The sequence below is a fragment of the Centruroides vittatus genome, unplaced genomic scaffold (genome assembly GCF_030686945.1).
Source record: "Centruroides vittatus isolate TY-2023 unplaced genomic scaffold, ASM3068694v2 contig_747, whole genome shotgun sequence".
NCBI lineage: Eukaryota > Metazoa > Arthropoda > Arachnida > Scorpiones > Buthidae > Centruroides > Centruroides vittatus.
In genome coordinates, this window is record NW_027122483.1 from 1,165,662 (window position 1) to 1,187,911 (window position 22,250).

The window sequence follows — 22,250 nt, forward strand, 5'->3', positions numbered from 1 at the left end:
CATGCCATAAGTGAAAGAGACTGAAAACTAGAAACTGTACCGTCAGGATGTGTATAAATTGTGCACTATATGCACCATTCTGGATAAAAAAAAGTATATTAACATGGACTCTGAGAGTCAAATTTGACACGATTCCAATGCTTTCACTTGTTATGTATATATAGTATAAACAGCCGGGAAAGTAAAATTAAGAATGTTTAGAAATGCATTTAACTTATCACTACAGAATATTTTGTCTTGTTTAGAAACGTTTAAATAAAGGGTTAAAGAAAGAAATGTATCGTTATTTAATTATTATGCCTTTGTGTCCTTTATTATAGCTTAAATTTATTTTTGTATACTAAGTACATTTATCAATTATCAGGACTTATTATACTGGAAAATTATATATATACAAAGATAAATTTAAGTATCGTTATTTACTTTCATAATTGAAAAAACTGAGTAGGGTATTTCGACTCGTACAATCTCAGTTAAGGATTAAAGCTCTTTTCTTTATTTGCACACTTACGCAACAAGTTGGAATATGAACTTGACTACAAAGAAAATGGCGAACTTTATTCGGTTTTCTTTCAACATGGCGTCGCTACAGCCACTGTGTGCAGTATATTCTAGCTAGTTCGTACGAACAATATTATTTTTACTGTTTCCACTTTCACAGTCACCTTTATTTGCATTCTGAAGCAAGCAATTTTCTTATTTAGAATGATTTTTATGCTCCATGAAACGAAGTAACGTTATATTTATGTCACGAGTATAACTTCACATATTTTTCCTTGTAAGAAAAGCATTTATTCGTTTAATAATAATCATTATATTCAAGTTATTTTCTGTGGAATTTTTTGAAGCTGTTTATATTTAATTCGGTGATTATATTCAATCATAGGTTGAAAAGTTGTTTCACATCTTTGAGTAAATTTCTAACTAAGACTAGAAACAGAATTTATTCATATGTTACTGATTATTTTAATGACATTTCTCTTAACAGAAATAAAACACAGACGAAAATATAATTATTGGAATAGTAAATTAGAATTATTTATTATTTGTTTATTTACAAGATTTATATTTTGTTTTAAGAAATAAAACACCATTAAGAAATAAAATAATCTACATCATTTTTGTTAAATATAGAAGAAAAGGAACAAGTCATGCTTGACGTATCAAAAAGAATTAGTATAACACCTGAATAGAAATTAGTTCGCAATAGGAAAGCCACTCGCGAGGCACTGTCACATTGTCTTTGTATTGCGTTGCTGTACCTTTAACTGAGCAACTAATCTTCTCCAATTAAATAAATATTACTTATAATAAATAAATAGATTAAATATCCCCTTAATTTTACTTTTATACATAATATTTTTATGTTATTCCAAACCTGTGTTGCCTTTTTCTAAAATGACTGATCATTGCAAATTGCCTACCACCCTCGACGATTTCCGTCATGACTAGCTTTCTATACGGTGGATGGAAAGTAACTAGTCATTGAGAAATCGCTATAATTTCTATATTCCTAATGCAAAAGTGATAAAAAGTTATTTCCTGTGTACCTTATTAGATGCTCATAGTTATATGTATTCATATTTACATGTTATAAAGTGCCTGAATAAATTAAAATTCAATTCACCAACATCTTCAAACAACCGGGAATCGTGATGTAGGACAATGGCAACTGTGTGGTCATTCCTCCACCCAGTGGTATTCAATCTATGGGTCGCGACCCCATTTGGGGTCGTGGAAAATTACCTTGGGATCGCAGTGTTAAAATGTTTGAATACCATTGCTCCAACCATTCGAACGTGTGGTCACTCGAATTCTTGATTGTATCCGGACGGAATATGGCATGACATCACTTCATCGTACTCCCCCATCTTTGCACAGCAACTACTGATTTCCACATCTCATAGCGTACAGCAATCTGCATTTGCTCCTGAACGGACAAACGGTCACCCATTCTTTCTGCCACTGGGTGCGCAGCTTTTCTCGATCACTGTCCACATCGCTAATACAGGAAGTATAAAATCTCGTTGATTGTTGTACATTCGCACATAGACTTTAAGATTTCATTATTACAAAAAGTATAGCGATTTCTTAATGCCTAGTTACTTTCCAACCAACATGTATTTTTTTAAATATATATATTTTATTTTCTTGAATCAATAAGCATAATTGTCTTCTATAAATGTATAAAGTATAATTTTATTTGTTTAATAAATTTAATGATAACATGATTTGACATGACGATGTATTTTATCTTCGCAAAAAGATGTATAAACGGAGACAAACCCTCGACACGACCTCACGTTCTGCTGAAAAATAGTAAATACCCCACATTAATTAAACAAAATAACTTCTAAAAATTATTAGTATATTTATATACGTATATAAACTTATGAATATGTTAAATTCATGTTATATACATGCTAATTTTAGAAAAGAAGTAGCCATAATGGTTCCACGAGTGGAGATAAAGTTAATTCTTTGGAGAGACACGACATAAAAATCATAGTGCAAATACTTAAATTTCTGCCAATTGCTATTCCATTGTTTCGAACAATATTATATAAATGGTTTAATTAATATTTTTATAAATATTATGTATGAATTTTAAAATATAAGCCACATATTTAGTCTAAGTTTCATGCAGTAAGACACTAGAAAGGTCTATGTGATACTACTAATGATACCATAGAACGTGGTAGCCAGAAACACAAGTAATTCACATGTACAATAAATAATAAATATTCAACGAAATTCTTAATTGTACTGGCGAATGGCATGCTTAAGTAATAATAATATGGCATAACACATACCTTCTACAGAATGGATATTTGCTACCAGTTTGCAGGTAGAAATTTCTGTTTTTACCCTTGAATGGCGTTCTGTAGGTATATTTATCGGCATGTAGTCCCATAACAGAACAGGGGTTGCTTGCGTTACATGTACATTTTCCAGAAAGAAATCCGAAATAGTCGAAACACGAAACACTCACAAAACAATTGGGATGTCTTATTGAGGCTATGAAGTACTCGATGGAAATCATATGATCGCAAGCTGCTGTGTACAATAATACTGAAATTAAAAATTAATTGGTGTTAAAACAAATTCTACCATTATATACTGTATAAAAATAGCAAATTCGTAGTGTATAAGCGAAGTATGACAGAGAAGAGTGATGCCATGTTGAAAAAGATTAGATCCCTCGAACCGAGGAACCAAGGAATCATTTTCAGAAAGGTCATTTCATACTTATCAATACTATTTTATATACGTGACCTATTGACAATTGGGGCATTTTCGAATCTTTTTGCTCTGTGGGTAATAACACGTCCATTTTAATTACAACCATTATCAATTTGGCCAGGCCAACAATGGCGAAATACGAGGCCAATATATCCGAGACTATTTACAAATTAAATCTACTATATACTAAAATAACTTACCCTCGAAAAAGTTTCTGACAAGTTGTTTTCTTGAGGCTAATGATTGACAAGCAGGATTATAGTCTCCCCCATTGACGTAAAAATCAACGTCACCCATTACTGGTACTGTATTATAATCTAAGGATAGAAGTAATATAAATTGGAAGAAATTAATTTAAAAATAATAAATATAGGGCCTATAATATAATTTTGTTAGAATAATTTTCTAACCTCTAAGTACAAACATAATTCTTTCAGTGTCAGTATGAATGATATCGACAAACATGGCGTCGTGTACATTCAAATGAAGTTCGGATGGAACATTTCTGATGTGAGGATCCAAGCCTGAAAAATACAGTTTCAGTTACTTTCTTAATACTTTGTTATAGAAATATTACGAATAAGATATTTATGATTTGTTAAAGAGATTCTCTTGTACAGAATTTTGAGTTTACATCGAAATAAAGGCCAACCAGTGGCCGAGTGGATAAAGCACCAAATACGTGGTAGTTTAGTCGCGGGTTCGCGCCTCACCGATATGGAGTTCCGTGGGTTTTCTTCACGTGTGTACCCCTTCTCTGATCTATCCTCTGTAACTTGGTGTTTGACGGTTTGCCTAAGGGTTTTAACAATGTCGCGTGGAGTATATTGTTAAAGCAGAATATTAAGAAAAAATGGGGCTCCAACTTCACGTTCTTTATATTTTACATAAGAGTTTACTTTTAAGTATATTGACATATTGTATTTTAGCATGGCATGACATTCTGAAAGGTCGTGCCAGACTAAAATACGGTCAAATTAGAAAGTGCCCAAAGGATGGTCCTATTGATTTTAACTACGGCGTATAGTACTACTACTACGGTATCCCTACACATAATAAGTGAGCTTTTACCTATAGATCTAGAATTAGATAAGTCGTATTGTAATGCCTGAATATAGAAAGGTGTGGTTTTTAAGGTATAATGGAGAGATGTTCGACGGCAGAAGTAGCTCTGCCAAGGCTAAGAAAAGAGGTGACAGAAAAAGTCAAGGGCATGTGGCAAGACCGGTGAAACAGGTGTATGAAGAGAAGGATAACCTATAGATTCTTCCCTGATATAAATAAGAGGTTGAAGGCAAAATGAGTACAGCTTAATTATTATTCTTCCAAATATTGGGTGGTCATGGTGACTTTAAAGTAAACTTAAGTCGTTCCACCTTATCGGTAGTGACTTGTGTGAGTGTGGTGCAGTCGACGTCCTCCAACATTTGATGTTAGGGTATGTTATTTTTAATTTTAACAGTGAGATAGAGAAGTTAAAGGGTATACTAAACATTGACTCCTGTCATAGTGTTGCATTTGGTGAGGTCTGCACCAACTTAGTGCGCACTAAGGTTATATATAATTGTGCATACAAAATTTTAAAGGGTATGTTAGTACGTAGGATGGTTTTAAGGGTTGGTGTGTTACCCAGGTTTTGATTTATATTGATTTTATGTTATATTGTTCTATTGCATATTGTAGGACGTGAGGTCCCGGTTTTTAACTTAGTTAAGATGTTTTATGGGGCTTCTACTATACTTTATTGTATGGTATTTTAAAATTTATATATATGTTGTATATAAGGGTATTTTATATGGTTTTATATAAGTTTATATATATGAGTATATTATGGTAATTTTTGGTTATATATAAATGATTTTATATATGTTTAATGTAGTCTGGGTCTTTATGTCTGGGCGCACTGGTACATCGGTGCGACCAGAAAATACAGACCAATTACAAGATATACCTATATACCTATAAATAAAAGTTACATACCTTAAAAAGTATATGGGTTTTTTTATACACGGTTTTAATATAGTTATGAAGATTATATACAAGGTTTTATATATAGGTTTTAATTGTATATAGGTATAATAGGGTTTTATGGTATCCCCTCCTGCTCGGGGAAGACAAAAGGAGAGTAGCAGTCGCATCCATAAATGTCCTGACGCTATTTTAACCTATTATATGGAGACACTGCGCTCAGTATCTGCGACAGAATATATACTACACCTAAGTGCATAGCTCTTATTTTGGGCGATGTAATAATTATATCCCCACCTATCGCGTTGCCACAACCAAATACTCTATATTTTTGTCATGTGAAGAAACTCGAAAAATTTTACGTGGCCATCTTGTTAGTGAGGCGCCACTAACTACCAGTGTTCTGTGGTTTTGTCCAATTGGCCACTCTACCAATCGGTAGTCTGTGTACGTTTCTAGGATAAAAGATAAGTAAACTTTTACCTGTAATTCTTCCGATTCCCTTAATATGCTTTCCAGCGTAACCTGCCACGTGTGATCCCAAACTGTGTCCAATGATATGCAACTTTTCTAGTCTAGCTCCTTTGATAACCTGAACGATAAAAATTACTATACTACATATATATCTCTTGATACGTAGGTATATCTAAAATCTATTGATGCCTTATATCCGTATATTACTGTTATAATTACCAGAAAAATTTCAATTTATAAATAGAAAATGGACAATTTTTACCTGAAGACCTTTGATAAGAATAACAATCTCAGTTCCGACTACTCTCGAATTAGCTATGGCTTGATCTCTTATTGTGAATGAACTTCCTCTACTCCAGTCCACTAATATCACGTTATAATACCCTTCAGATAATAGCTCGTCTTTCATCCTCTATACAAATATTCTTGTCATCAATCGAAATATAATAAAATATAGGAATAATTAGAATTATAAATTTACCCTCATCCAAGTGGTAAGAAACACGCCGTTCATGTATCCATGAACAATTAATTTTGTGGGCCATTCAGGATTGAAACTGCTTTGCCATATTGTTGTAGAATTATCTACGTTAATAACCTCTTTTACGTGAGGGTGTCGAGTAGTATATAAATAAAATACTGTACCAACACTCTTCCTGTCTTCTGCACCGTACGCAATTTTCAGATCAACAGGAAGAGGTGAAGTTGATCTAGGATCGAAACAAGGCGAATTCTTTGTACAAGTTATTCTCTGTTTTGTAGAATCTGCAAAATTAAAAGTATATTTTATCATTTATGGAATTATAGTATAATAGTGTACAGAGAGAGAGAGAGAGAGAGCAGAGAAATGGCGCGTGATACCTTCACGAGGCCCAAGCACATTTGTATTAGGGGATCCCATGTACAGCGCAGTGCTGACTTTAGATATTTCTCTTCGGGGGGATATTTCTGGAGAAATATTTTTTTATAAAAGATTGGTTTGTGGTCCCCAGTCGGTGAGGGCCCCAGACAATTGCCCTTTGTGCCCATAAGATAACGTGCCACCGAGAGAGAGAAGAGTAACTTGTAAAGGATCGGATCCATCGAGCTGTTATAAAGGATGAGATTGGAGTGCAGGAGGGATCCTCGGAATTTTCGTAAATAGTTTCTTCAAGATTCCTCAAGAATCCGTCCATTATGGGAATATGACCATTTTCAAAATTTTTTCGAGTAGTTTGATGATTGCTAAAATTAAATTATTCTCGTGTTCATTATTTATGAAATAAATGTAAGAATATAATACAGCGCATCCCGCTTTCGTGACCTAATTAATTCTTGAATGACCATCGTAAAGCGAGTCGTTCCATTTCCCATGGCTCAATATCACTAATTGAAATTACGTTCTAATGGATGAGATTTTAAACCAGATAATACAATACAGTAATGACTACAAAAAATGTAAGGCATTTCATGTAATTATAAGAAATAATTTATACTGGTCGTTAAAAAATTAGTTTTAACCTCAAATATTGGCTTATTGATAAGATTAAATCGATGCATTTTTTAGATTTAAAAATACAAAAATAGACATTCTAATTAGATTCTTGTGATCTATTATCATTTTTTATTTTTTCAAATACGTTACGCTCCTTCCTGCACTATGGTATAGCGCACAAAGGAGCGTGACTCTGTACAGACAATGATAGAGGGCTGAAAGGTCTATACAATAAACAGAGGGCTTTATGGCAACCGCCGATTCGTTGAGGCTTTAACTTACGGGGACCTATTGTATATTATGTTGATCTTAATTTAAACACTTTGCACGTTAAATGGTTGTTACTTAATTAAAGTTTTGTTAGGTATATCTTTTCTGCATTCCCTTCTAAAGATTCCACTATTAGATAGGTGACTTCCTCTATCTTTATATTTTAAGATGAATAAATAAAACAAATTATAATTAGATGGATAAGTAAGACGAGAAAAAGATGAGGAGTATGTGGAAGAGTAAGAGGAGAAGGATGATAAGAAGCTGGAAGGATAACGAGGAATGGTGGAAGAAGAGGACGGCATGTCCTTGTATTCTTTTTAGGGAGGACATTAGATATACGTTTATGTGTAATACATCTTTAAATAAATCTAAATTTTGATTAAGGGAAAACATACATACAGTACTTCTGCCCTTCCCCGAATATGCCTCTGACGAATATCAGTGATTTGTAAATATGTACTTCAGCAAATTCAATTACAAAACTAGAGCATACATTTAGAAATAATTATGCAAAAAAGGATACGAAATTTTAGTGTTTAACCTTTTTAATTCTATGGTAAAAGATATTAAAGTGAGGCTGTAGTAATGCCACGACCACTTCTAAATAAAATTAATCAAGTAAGTTTGAGTAATTTCTATAAAAAATAGAATTTAATAACTAAGTTAACTTGTTATCTGTTAAAAAGACGATACATCTGTCTTTAAAATATATTACTTTTAAGATAATCTTGTTCTAGATCAGCTGTTTCAAGCCCAACATTGCCCCAATTATTTCTAGAATATACGAAATATAAATTAATAAATAATTTTTTTAAAAACCCGATTAAATTCCTGTACAAAATTCCGATCTGATTATCGGGACCCTGACACCGAAACAATATTTGCGTGACATTGAATTGATCCGTTCGCGTGTCTGTCTTCTCAAGATCAAGTCTAATCTGACGTATACAATGACTTCGAGTGCTGGAACCATCAGAAAATGATCGTTTAAAGAGCTTTTTTAAAATACAATTCAACCCCTCCTAGTTATTAAATAATAGCATTCAACCGTTTTAATTCTTATGTAATCGAAGTAGATACTATTTGTAGCATTATTACGTCATAAATGAAAGGCCAGAGGCGATTTTTCGTCAGGGTCATTAACGATTAAGCCTCTAGCATCGTTTGCTCTACGTCTTCTGATCCAGATCTGAAGTTAACAGGGGAGGAAAATGTAGCTTAACAGTTTAGTATTTCTATACGTGAGGAAAATGCAAATAAGCTTATTAAATCAACCGAAAAAAAATATACGTGCGTGTTTTACTAATCATTTTGACCAGATGTCATTCTGAGATAGAGTATAATTGAATATGTTGATGGAAATGGAGCTATTAACGTTAATAAGGGTATTGTTAAGAAATACAGATTTGTCCGTTTTTATGGTAGAAATTTGTAAATTTCTTTCTAAAAATTTAACATTTAACAATAAAATTCCCGCAATTTTTTTTTCTTGAAAATTTCTCTTCACAGTTTTCTTGTAAATTTTGCTTATTAAAAGATAAGGGTGGTTCTATTTCGAGTTGTTACTCATAGGTATAACACAAGAGGCCCTTCTCCTGTTATAATAATAAATTGTGAAAGAGTGAGGCCTTAAACTGCGTCACTGTAGCACGATGCTCGCTTTCCACGTATTAATTTTAATATCAGCGATGTCAGTTTTAGACGTAGGCAATCAAGGGAGTTGGTTAAGGCCTCGAGCTTGTAGCGGCCTCAGACATTAGCAAATACATCTCGTCAGTACTTAAGTATACAGAAACCAGTTAGGATTCAAGAATCTAGTACAGCGTCTAGTATAATGTAAATGTAAGGCCTTTTATAGGGCCTTGAACAACCTTAAACTGTCAATGACTCACTAGCGATAACAATATTACTGCTATTCTTATATATAATTTACAAACGTTGAAGGAGAAGCGACAATCTCTTAGGGCCTCAACAAATCTAAGACCAGGCCCCTTTTTTACCGATCAAATAATGATACATGATACATGTAAATGTGCGAGGTCCTAAGCTGCAGCTCGTTTAGCATAGGCTCAAATCCGACCCTGAATTTAGAATTGGGAGGTGTCTATTGACAAAATAAAAGTAATTTACATACCTGTCACGTGTTTGGCAGAGTTTTCATTATCCGAAGAAGAAAACCAACAGAAAGAAAACCCGAATAACTTCGATAACAATACAAAAATGGTTATAAAATTCATAGTGACCTACATTCAACTGTGAATTATCGAGTGTTATAAGCGATTTTTAAAATAATCATTTGACACAATTTCTCTTCGATACGTCCGTTCATCCGTTACGTCATCGACAAATTTGGAATATTTCTCTTTAGTAACAGTGCGAATGATATAAAGACGAATGGAACGTAACTTCCTGCACTTCTTATTCGTCGATATAAACGATATAAATCAGCATTACGTCAATAATTCAGTGATATTGTCACACCTTTCCTTGATAAAACACCTAAAAATATATGATTAATGAACCCATATTACGTGTAAAAACATAAATTTATCATATATAATTCATGCTTACAGAGAGCGTCAAACTCTTATTGTATAGAGCATGATATATCTGTGTATATCATGTATTGTTCATGCAGGTGTGCCATATGTTCACATGCATGTATACATTAAATGATTGAATAAAAAATATTTAAAATTAACTTGATTTTATATCTAAGTGGTAAAATAAAAACTATACTCATTTTAATAAAAAATTATAATGGAGCAACAAAGAAACTTGATTTTCCTGGTACGAACACACGCAAAAGTTCCATTTGTATAATAGTTAAAAAGGGATGGAATTTAAAGATAAGAAAACAAAATATAATAAAATACTAGATATATATATTTTCTATATATCTAATATACTATATACTGTATAATATATACATAAACTTCCTCAAATTCAACCATTCGTGAGATCTTCGTCATCCCAGCCAACATCCCCGAAACTTATGCAGTCTCTCTCGGTTATTGCTCACACCATTGATGAAGAAATTATAAAAATTCATTGATGTATGTACACGAATACATAAACTTTATTACGATTTCCTTATTATTGTACAAATTATAACAATTTTATTACGCCTAGTTAATTTCCACCCATCGTTTATAACTATCGATATAATATACACGTTATGGTAAAAGTGATTATTCCGTAGGGTGAAAAGTAATTAGGCATTGAGATATTGCTATAATTGTTGAAATAATAACGCAATATTACCGGTTAATTACTTTTACCGTAACATATATACTATATAATATAGGGCGGATGGCCGAGCGGCCTTAAGGTGGTAACACACCACCTTAAGCCGCTCTGGGGAATTGGGATCAAATCCAGACGGGTCGAAAACTCCCCAGGAATTTTTCGGGCGGTGGTACAACCATATACTGTATATAGTAAATTGGTACAAAGGCCTCTTTGTAAAGACTATTTAAATCTAGTTCTAGGTACGATGCCATCAATACATATCGATGGGTTAGCCGCCGCGATAAAGGGCTCCCACTCTGGAGATTCGGGTTCGAGTACCGATTAGAAACTAAAATTTTTTCATGGGCGATCTGTCCCGGATATCTAGATATGCCAGGCCGTCTCTCACCAGGGCCGGCCTTCTCGATAAAGGGGCCCGGGTGCAAGAAACTATTTGGGCCCAAATGTTTTTCTAAAATAAAAAAATTTACAAACACGAACATATATTAATGCATGTTTATTTAAAGCGTGATTTTGTTCTTGCTAATACATTAATTACTTCAGAAAAATTACTAAAAATACTGCATTCTTGATAATGTTGGGGCCCCCTCAATCGCGGGGCCCCGGTGCGTAGCATCCGCCGCACCCCCCCGATGGCCGGCCCTGTCTCTCACTACAAACTTGTCTGGAAAAATTACTAATGAGTACTTTTTAAAAACTATCAACTTATTAACTGTAAGACAGAAATATTTATTTATTTTTTTTAAAACATTTATTGCGATAGGCTGCACCTTAACCACTCGGTCATCCGCCCATCGAACACAATCGAAAATTGAAAAAAAAAAAAAAAATTGAAATAGGATGTAATTATTTAAATTTTTAATTTATATTAAGAAGTCAGAAAGTAATATTTAAATAATATTGAATAATTTTATTAGTTAATTTCAAAAAACTATAATGCTTTAATATTCAAATTTTTTAGTTGGCAACACTGACGAAGACGCCACGTTCGATACAAGACAGATGTAAACATATGCGAGGCAAGTTACCGTCTCCTTATCTTACTTTTATTTTATTTTATATAAATTACAGATTAAATAAAATCATAAGAGAAGAATCGAAAAGTTTATAAAGAAGTTAATATCTTTATATATTTATTAAATTAAATTTTTGTATGGGGTGATTTAAATATGAGGTGAAAGTTGACCTCTACCTGTCACATGTCACCTATTTTAGACACCCCTTGCTGATGTCACACCTGATCTCCCCCCTGCTGATGTCACATTTGATCTGCCATCCTCTGATATTAAAATCAAGTATTTCTATATTTCTATAAAACATATCTGCAGTACATTAAATCTATTCGGTTAATGTTACCGTAGGTATACAAAATGGCGGCTCGTCTCCGATTCCAACAATCAGAAGACAGGGAACAGCAGGGACGCACGTTCTAACCCAACCTAACCTTTTATAATAATTTGGTTGCTAATAATTATGGTTATTTATTAGAATAGGTTAGGTGAGGTTAGAACGTGCGTCCCTGCTGTTCCCTGTCCTCTGATTGCTGGAATTGGAGATGAGCCGCCATTTTGTATACCTAGGGTAACATTAACCATTTATTCATATTTCCTGTCAATGTGGCAGACTACCGCTCTGGGGGACCGGGATCGAATCCAGAAGGGTTGAATAATCCTCAGAAATTTTTTGGCGGTGGTCCATTTGGATATGTTGGGCCCCATCCCTCACCACCCGGCTGCCCCATTGTGGGCCTGGCCAAACCCATAATGGGCTTGCTAAAAAGAGACCCTTTTAGTGCCCACAGGGCAGAAAGAGTTTTAAAAAATCATGATAAAGAGTATATTCAGTCAGAGACATTTTAACAGTGCCTTGGACCCTAGGCAGAAATGTGATGTTGGACACTTCATTTGTTTATCCATAATGAAATTTTAAGTGAAGCATTCAGTTAATTACAGTAGAGCATAGATTATCCGACCCCCGATTAACCAAACGCGTTCTAGTCGGCAAATTCAAGTGTCTGCTAGTGATGTGGCGCTACAATATTTGGTTATGTCTTGGCTACTTTAATATTATTTTTGTTAAATTTTGCATGTTTTAGCTTGCAGCACTGGCTTGACCATGAAAGGGAGGCTAGTATTTAAACCAGGCCTAATACACTATACTAATAATGTATTTTTTCATACTTTTCAGTTATCCGACCAACCCCAGTCCCCAGTTAAGTCGGATAATCGATGCTCTACTGTAGTTGTTTATTTGTACATTTGCACGTTACACATTTACAATACAACAGCAGCCTAAACTGATTAGAATCAAATTGGGAAGCATATTTTTGAGTTTTTCTTTGGACAAATTCTCTTATTACTTTACCAAAAGGAACCTTTTTGCTAATTTCTGCCTTGATAGACAATATTATGAGTGAATTATCAGAATACATGAAGAGATTAGCACATGGATTATATTGGGGAATGTAAAAAGCACAGAAATATTAATCCTAGTTTCCATGCTAGTCTGGCTGATGGCTAAAGTATTATTAATCCAAATGTAATTAAAATATACAAGAAGACAGACATTTTACATGCCATTTATGAAAAGATTTAATGAATTTTGTAAAACAGTTTTAATCCTATTATCACTGGTCAACAGCCAAAAAGCTTCCAAAACCAAAGTAGCTGAATATTACTAATTCAAGGATGCCGAATATGAATATGACAATAAAAATGTTAACTTGGCTCTAGTTTTTAAGATTTTGAACCAAATATATCAAATTTTTGGATAAATTGCCGTTTTTCTGTAGTTCTTGAAATACAGCTTGAAGTACGTTTTCTTGAATGTCTGTGGAAAGAAAAGAAAACAATCATTCTTATGACAGCTCTCAATATAAGCTACAAACAATGCAAATGGAGACTCTTCATTGACTCCTCCAAGGTGAGCCTTAAAACTGTTTTGTTACTGTTGTTACACAACAGTAACAAAAGCTTTCTATTCCTATTGGCCATGCAAAGTACATGAAAGAATTGTACAAAAGCATGAAGCAACTTTTTGCAAAAGTAAATTATCAGAACATAAATGGAAGGTGTGTTGTGATTTCAAAGTTATAGCATTATTACTTGGTCTTCAGCTGGGGTATGTGAAGTACTGTTGTTTTCTCTGCGAGAGGGATAGCAGAGACCAAGTAGCACATTTCAAAAGGAGAGATCGACCACAAAGGAAATCCCTCAAACTTGGATCAAAAAATGTTATTTCTGAACTGTTAGTAGAATGCAGTTTGACATTTGTGTTTTTCGCAATTCCAAAATTTTGAATCATAAGTGAATTTAATTATTTCTAAAATATAAATCATATAATTGTAGGTCACTGGTGCATGTGTCATGTTCTAGAGGCCTGGGGTACATGTTAATCTGTCTGATGTTTACATTTTTAAAGTTTAGTTGACAGGAATTAAGTTAACCCAAGATAGAGATGCGTGAAATACGGACCCCATCGGTGCTTTTAATATGGAACCCAACTCCACCAAACTCTCTCTTTGCAAACAGACATTCCTCTGGAGCAATTTTTGAAAAAGACACTAGGTAGAAAGCCAATTTTTCCTGAGGATATCGAAAAAGAGCTGCTGGAATATATACTGTATTGTTGATGGAGGTCATATTTTTCTATTATAAAAGCATTTTTCCGATAAAATACATTGGAGTAAATGATTTTGTAATTAATTAACTTGTATTGTACTTTCCTATTTGTTTTTGGATACATTAAAGCATTTTTTGAAAACATACAGTAAGGTTCCATATTACCACCAAGCTTCCCTAAGCCTACTTTCTGACTTTTTTTACAAAAGCCTTCAAAAACCATACTTATAGTTATACTACAGTAGCGAGAAATCCAATTAGGAACATTTAGTTTAATAGTTACCAATACTTTTTGACAAAAAATGTGGGTGTAGTTATGATACCTTGTTTACAATTCACTATAATAAAAATGGGGTTCCATAATACCACCTTCTCCACCTTCATTTTATATATGACAGTATTTAGTTTTACACGTGGCATTTTGCAGCTATGCACTTCTAGTAATGTCCATACCACTACTGGAAGCAGTTGGCAAAGCCATTTTTTGCAACCACCTTGAGAGCTGTTGTCTTGGCTGCATCAACCTCATCAGATGTCGTGAAACTGTAACCTTTCAGCTGGTGCTAGCTTGCAGGTGCTAGCTTGGGAGAATAGTAAGGGATTTTGGAAGCTTGAACACATTGTTCATGGACAAGTACTTTGCGACCAATGGATCAATGTGCTGGCACATTGTCATGATATAGCACAACCACCTTAACTCTCCAAACCTAGCAACTGTGGACTTATTTCTTTTCTCCAGAATGAAGAAACAATTAAAAGATCAACGTTTCTTAACCATAGGGTTCAACCAGACATAGCAGCAGCTTTCAAGGTGGTATCGTGTAACGCTCTTTCTTCCCATAAATAATTTCCTACAACAAATGTCAAATTAAATATAGCTGCGAAAAAGTAGCCCGACGTTATCTGGAAGTCATTTGTCCTATATCAAATTAAATTATTAACTTTATGTAATATTAATTATTGGATATGTAATTGTAAAAATTTTAATGCGATTTATATTGATTTATTTAATTTTTTAAAGATGGAGAATGAACAGAATTTACCTATAGATATACACACTAATAAATTGTTAGGTGAGTAATTTAATTTATTTTAAAATGTAAAAGCTTTTTTCTTAATTAAAAATGTTTTAATTATATATAAATACTGTATTATATTTTATTATTATTATTTTTTATTTCAGATATAAATTTATTATAAATAAGTATACATATATAAAGATTTTTGATTTTATTTACAAAGTTATAGTATTCACCTTCAAAATACACTCTTCTATGATCTATATGCATTTTTTTTTGGCCCTAGTAATTTATGTATGCTCTCACGAAAGGTTCGTTTGGGATTTCTGTTTATTTTTCTTGTTACAGTTTCTTGGGTTTCTGAAATTTGGGGTTTGCTAGACATAGTCTCAGTCGAATACTTGTTCCCAAATTAAAATTTTCTTCGAAAAGGAGACAATTTCAGTCAATTTTGGAAATGCATGAGGCTGTAATGTGAGAACTAAACAGCATTCCAAAGAGAATCTTTCATGAGGATATAAAAAATTTTTTTTTTGATAAATTCATTCTCTGAACTTAATAGACACACCTTGTAATAGCATTACCAGAATATTACTATCACTTAACCACTAATATTTAATGGAATATTTTAAGGGGAAAATTTGTGCAGGTACTCCTCACTTTACGACCTATCTGCTTAATGACCACTCGCACTTACGACCAATCGAGTTTCGACCTGCAATTCGGGGAATCCCCTTTCTCGGCTTGAGTGTCGGTTGGTGGTGAATGGTGACATGCGCACTAAGCGTACTATAATAGGCTTGTGCATACTATAATAGGCTAATAGCGTACTATAATAGTCTTTTTATGAATAAATTTGAAGTTTGTTGCATAATTTGGATAATTTTACAACGATCCTATATTCCTGGCACAAGCTCCTCACTTATCGACCAATTCGCTTAACGACATAGTTGTTGGAACGGAACTCGGTCGTAAAGTGAGGAGTACCTGTATTTAATTGTAGTTGCCATAGAAACTCAAATTTTCCACCGAAAATTTATCATTTTTCGCTTTTGTCATTGCCACTTTTTATTTATTTTTTCTGAGAGAATTTCAATTTGTTTTAGTTACCTTCTTTTGTGAGATGAAGCATACCTATTGCAATCAGGAAAGATTTTATTTAGGGTATTTAGGAAGATTTAGAAAAGGGTTCGCACATGATTATGCACATAATATCCAGGAGATTGCATGCATAATCATGATATTTGATTGGTTGGCCTATAAGATATCATGGAAAATGGATAGAAGATTTAAATTCATTTGGAATGTGTTTAAGGAACAAACAAATTAACTAACTAATTAACTTTCTCTTTTACATATTAGATATATTTTGTTACCTACAGTACATGCAAATGAAGTATTTTTTATTCTACAGAATGGCTTATAAGCAGAAGACACTGCCAGAAAGACTGGCAACAGTCGGCTTTTCTTATCAGAGAAAAAATTAGTAATGCAATCCAAGACATGCCGGCAACTGAGGAAATAACAAAGTTATTATTAGGGTCTTGTAAGTTTCAATTTTAAATTTATTTGTTAATATCTTTTGTAGTTAATTATACTATTTATGCATATAAAGAATTACCTATGTATCAGTTTAGCATTAGGAACAATCATTTTTATTCATTTTATCTACTATACTACTTATCCTTTGAGGCATATCCTCAAATGAAAGGTCATCTCTGTGGTTGAAAACTGCTTTTGTTTTTGGTGAATATAAATGACAGATTTAATAGGACAGTTTTAGGTTTCTTCAGTACAGTATACCCTGTTCTACCGTGTTCTACCTGTATCTACCGTGTTCAGTACCTATAACACGGTAGATACATTTCGCGTTATATGAATTCCGTGTTGTACGAGTCACTTAGATTTTACAAATACATGAGCCGTTCACAGCCTGGCACTTGTGCAGTTTAGAGAGTATGGCTGATTGAAAGGTTTTCTTCCATAAAATTAACCGACTCTAGACTAATTTGACTCGAACATTTCCAAAACACGTATAATTTTTTGGGAATAATCCATATAAACTATACTATAAACAAAAAATTGTAGGAATACTTACCGAGTGCACATCGTTTGAAGACGCCATTGCTTAAGCTTGTTTTCATCGTGGAGCAGCTCGTCAAACGGTGGATGTGTTTCCGGATAAGTTATTCTTTCTGCGAAAAATTCGCCAAACTTTGGAGACATCATTAATCGAAATATAATTTTTATGGCCGTTGAATAATAAACGTTTTTTAGTAGGTCCGCTGCTCGTTTAAACTCGACGGTTTGTGCAATGTTCACTATTGGTCCAGATTCGACCAATCCTGTCAAGACATGAGTTGGCCATGATAATCTGTCTCGTTCTTTTACCATGTTATACGAGCCTCTTTTAGCGTGTTATACGAACACGATCGCAATTTTTCTGCCGTGTTATATGAATCCGTCTTATATGAACCTGTGTTATAGGGGGGTCTATTGTATATTTTTTTAATATGTAGATACCATTGGTCAATTTTAATTTAAAAAAAACATCCATTAGTGAACAAGCATGTAAAGATCAGTATCTTAGATTCAATAGTGTCTTATATTTGAATGAATATGGTAATTTAACTTTATTTCTTAAAAATATGATAAACTATAAAATATTTATTTAAATATTATATTAAAACTAAATCAAAAATTTTTATTCTAGATATAAATTATTTTCATTGCATCCAAATAATAGAGTTATTGAAAACTACTGAAGCTAGCACTAAAAATATATTCGGGCAATATTCGTCACAGCGCATGAAGGACTGGCAAGAAATTGTGCGTCTGTACGAGAAAGATAATGTATATTTAGGTTGGTTAACTTACGTTTTGCATCTGTATTAATGATAATCTTTTGATATAAATATTTTAAAATTAAAATTAAATGCAAAACTTTTTACAATTGAAATTAAAACGCATAGCTGAAGCTGCTCAGATGTTAATTAGGAATGTGAATTATGAAGTTCCTTTTATGAAAAGACAAATTTTGAAATGTCAACAGTTACAAGAGGTAATTCTGTATTTTTATTAAAATTATTTTAATGTTAATATTTTGTTTACAATGAATACTGTTGATCCTCAATATAGTGGACTAGTAGGGAGAAGCAGTGGTTTAATTATACCGATTGTCTGTCAAAAATGTGATTGTCAGCTACAAAATGAAGTTCATATGAGATTTGATAAGAAACACAGTGTAAATTATGATAGATTTGAGGAAAAGACACCATATTTCTGAAAGGACATAAACAATAGCTGCCAAATTGCCATGTAGCAGACATTCTACGCTAGATAATCACTCTCAAATACTTGGAATGACTAGATTTTATCCATTGTTTTATAAGTTTTATTATATTATGATTCATACAATCAAAGTTAACAATATTCTTAAACCATTATCTGGAAATTTTAAAAATTTTATTTGTTTTTATAATTTAGGCATACGTAAAGAAAGAATTAGATTTAACTAAAAATGCCAACGAAATTAAAGAGAAGTTTCAGCTTACCTGTAAAGAAATTGGGATTGAAGTAAGTTTATAATAAGGTTTATTGATTATAATTCTCTATAAATTACAGAGCAGATGGCAAATGTCTACGATCATGAATAAAAGGTGGACGACATTCCAGTACCGGCACAAGAATAACCCACAAAACTGTGGCTTGACCTCTGTGAAAATTAGGGCTATATGCTCAAAGGCCAATAGTCTTTGTGCCTGTATCCCGAGAGCATCAGAGAGCTTGTTTGTGGTAGTGTCATATCTAGGCTATTTATGTACAAATGTCCATTCTTAAATTTTGGACACGTCTAGTTGAATAGGAATGAAAGATTGCAGTTTCAATAAAAACTATGACGGCAATTATCTCAAAAACAGTATTTTTGGAGTTATGTCACTAATGTTCTCAGTAGACGATATATAATTCGCATACCCACTTCGGGGCTATTTTAATGAAATAGTGTATAAAAATTTTAGTTTTCTCACAAATTGTGGAAGAAATATAAAAGATTTTAATTCCTTTCAATTCCTCCCTATTCATATTTATTTTGAATTGGATTTTTTTAAATATGATACAAAATTATACCAAAAATTTTTCTTCTGTGCACTTTTTCAAAGGGGAATGATATCCGTAAAGAACTGATTCAGCTGTTAGATGAACTGCCGAAAGTTTTCTCAGAAATAGTCAAGAAGTGCGATAGTTTGAAACCCACCATGGAATTTTATATAACATTTTTGGAATTTACTTTAAACAGGTAAAGTAAATTAATTACAACAATTAAAAGAAATTCTTATTTATTTATTTATGCGTAATTTACTTTCAGAGACAATCTGAAAAATGAATACGTAACCCTTTTACGTCATATTATCGAAAAGGGAAACACAACAACTTACGAATGGAGGACCGGAGAGACTCCCGAGATTGTGGAAGAGCCGAAATTAGATTTAACTCTTCCGGGAGATATTCATAGTGATACAGATGATCAGGTAATTTCCTGCTATTTAAATAAGGGATTTAATATGCGTTAATAAAATATTTTTGAATTGTTTTTATTTCAGATTGATTTCGGTGATTCGGGAAGTGCTATTGACTTCGGCGATGATAGCTCTTCGAGCCCGAACGGGGATTACGTCCACGTGGATAAGGTAATCAAAGTTTACTTCAATTAAAACTATTAATGTGGAAATTACGTAAATGATTAATTTTCAGATTGATTTTGGTGAATTTGAAGAAAATAATGATATTAAATGGGAAATAATGTCAGATACATCTAAATCAAATGTTGATTCTATTCAAGGTGGGTTTAATTTTTAAATATTTTGAAAGTAATAAATTCCAAAAAGATTTTAATCAATATTTATCTTGAAAATCTTATTGTTAGGCTACACACTTCAATTTCATTTGAATATTCATAAATTTTATGGGTATTTGTGCTTTATTCTTACTACTCATCATGGACTAGCTCGTCAGCGAGTGAGTTAAGTCCATAGCAAGTCTGTGGCAAGTATTAATCCCTTTGCAGAAACATTGCAGATGTTTTTATATTTGGATGATTATGCGCAATGAACTGTTATTGATAATTTAGTGTTCTTTACATAACTATTAAGATTAAAAAATGAAATAATTTTGTACAGAATGTACATAAATTTTCCGTACTCCTACTCTTTGTATGATAGATGTACAGTTTGACAAATAAATTTAAAAAGATCACATCTGTACTAGTTGATCAAGACCTAATATTTTTGTGTCTGATGCAGTGATTTGGAAAACATTCGTTCATATAATCTGAATATTTTAAGGATAATGATGAGGAGCAACATCATATTTCATCATTTACACATTCTGTTCATTTAAATTTTTTCACTAATTCTTATATTGTCTCGTCTATTGACCATCCTTATGAAATCTTGTAAACTTCTCTCCCTGATTTTATTTCTTTTCGTCAATTTACCAAATTATTATTGCATTTTTATCTTATTATTGACTTTTTATTTGTAGGCGAAGGCGGAAAAGTTGCTAGAGGAGACGATGCTCTTAGTATATTGGATAATCCGACGACAAGGAATAATTTTTTGAATGAATTAATGGAGGTTATTAATTACTAAATAGTTATTTTAAAATACTTTCAGTAAAATTTTAGACAAATTAAGTGTATGTTATCTTCATTTACTCTCAGTTACAGAAGCTATAAGAATATAATATAAAAATAACTACAGTACCAAATTTTCATTTTGGGAAGTTGGTTCTGTTACCATCATCTTACCATAGCTTTATATTCCTTAATTACTTTAGAATATTTTTAAAAAATGAAAATATTTTTCAGCTGGAAGGATTCTTACAACAGAGAATTGTAGAGATGTCAAGTTCCGAAGACGTTCTGCTGGCAAACCAGTTTCATTCGGCTCCTTCAATCGTTCAGTTACAAACTACGGGAGATATTCAGGAAATGCTCTCTAACGTCAGACATATCATATCCGAAATGTCGACCGTAAAAATTGCAGCATTTATATCTGATAAAAAGTTCGCCTAAGTAAATATCTACGTCTCCGTAATTTTAAAGTATTATTAAGCAATTCTACATCCTTACTATTTTTATAGGTACGTGGAACGATTGACGGATTTACTAAAACAGAAACTTGCTCTCGTAAATAAAATGATGGAATCTCAAGCCAACGTGGTTCTTAAAAGGCAAGAAATGCTTTCCGAACAGAAAGAACTCGAACCGAAATTGTATCTTATTATAGAAAAGACAAAAGAGCTACAAAAACAGGTAATTGTATTAATAAATGTACTACAATATCTTTATATAATTACTAAATATTTCAATAAAACTTTTCAGATTGAAGGAGAAATTTCGAAACGTTACAAGAATCGGCCCGTAAATATAATGGGAGGAGTCAATGTTATGTGAAGTATTAATATTTGAATTTGCCTTGATATTTTTGTTATAAATAAATATATTTTGGTTACTGTTGCAAAAAATATATTTGTCTAGACTAATTGTAGATAAAATATTTTCTCACTTTCAAGAAGTTGATTATATGCAAGAAATCGCATCAAAATTTTAGATTGCTGTTGATAAAAAAAGAATTTTAATTTAATTAATCACTAGTATTAATAATTTGCTTACAGCACTAAAAATCTATTCCTTATTTAGTATTGTCAAAATGGTGAAAGCCAGATGAAAGTCAGAAAGGTACTCTACATCAGTAGAAATGAGTTTGTATAAATAATTTATATTTATTTAATAATTACACAGAAATAGGAAAAGAAAAATGATCATTAACCAAAGTAATAATCAATACAGTGACCCTTCCATTCAAAAAATACAAATAAATATAACAGCACGTTGCCATCATTATTGATAAACATAAATACAGGTAC

The 22,250-nt window shown here is 32.6% G+C and overlaps 2 protein-coding genes across 2 annotated transcripts; one reads left to right on the forward strand and one right to left on the reverse strand.

Annotated features, from left to right (window-relative positions):
- Positions 1-2,274: 2,274 nt before the first annotated feature.
- Positions 2,275-9,669, reverse strand: LOC136981176 (pancreatic lipase-related protein 3-like). Its single transcript, XM_067277459.1, has 8 exons — positions 9,567-9,669; positions 6,167-6,450; positions 5,948-6,097; positions 5,695-5,803; positions 3,654-3,767; positions 3,444-3,560; positions 2,814-3,072; positions 2,275-2,309 (listed from the first exon to the last, which is right to left on the reverse strand). Exons 1-8 carry the CDS (start codon positions 9,667-9,669, stop codon positions 2,300-2,302), a joined length of 1,146 nt encoding a protein of 381 aa, XP_067133560.1. The 3' UTR covers positions 2,275-2,299.
- Positions 9,670-11,663: 1,994 nt separating this feature from the next.
- On the forward strand, positions 11,664-21,850 carry LOC136981162 (CDK5 regulatory subunit-associated protein 3). The gene is given in 15 exon segments (XM_067277435.1): positions 11,664-11,703; positions 15,326-15,377; positions 16,738-16,869; positions 18,037-18,186; positions 18,296-18,384; positions 18,810-18,899; positions 19,484-19,620; positions 19,690-19,852; positions 19,925-20,011; positions 20,076-20,163; positions 20,865-20,956; positions 21,190-21,356; positions 21,358-21,396; positions 21,465-21,636; positions 21,706-21,850. Coding segments are annotated over 14 exon segments (1,530 nt in total). The 5' UTR covers positions 11,664-11,703; the 3' UTR covers positions 21,778-21,850.
- Positions 21,851-22,250: the final 400 nt, after the last annotated feature.

What these genes read in the sequence shown, in the direction of transcription:
- LOC136981176 (XM_067277459.1), bottom strand. Translation starts at nt 9,669, where the DNA reads ATGAATTTTATAACCATTTTTGTATTGTTATCGAAGTTATTCGGGTTT. An exon ending in TTCTTACCACTTGGATGAGG is followed by an intron (nt 6,098 to 6,166) that starts GTAAATTTATAA and finishes ATATTTGTATAG; the next exon opens with AGGATGAAAGACGAGCTATT. An exon ending in AATTATGTTTGTACTTAGAG is followed by an intron (nt 3,561 to 3,653) that starts GTTAGAAAATTA and finishes TTCTATCCTTAG; the next exon opens with ATTATAATACAGTACCAGTA.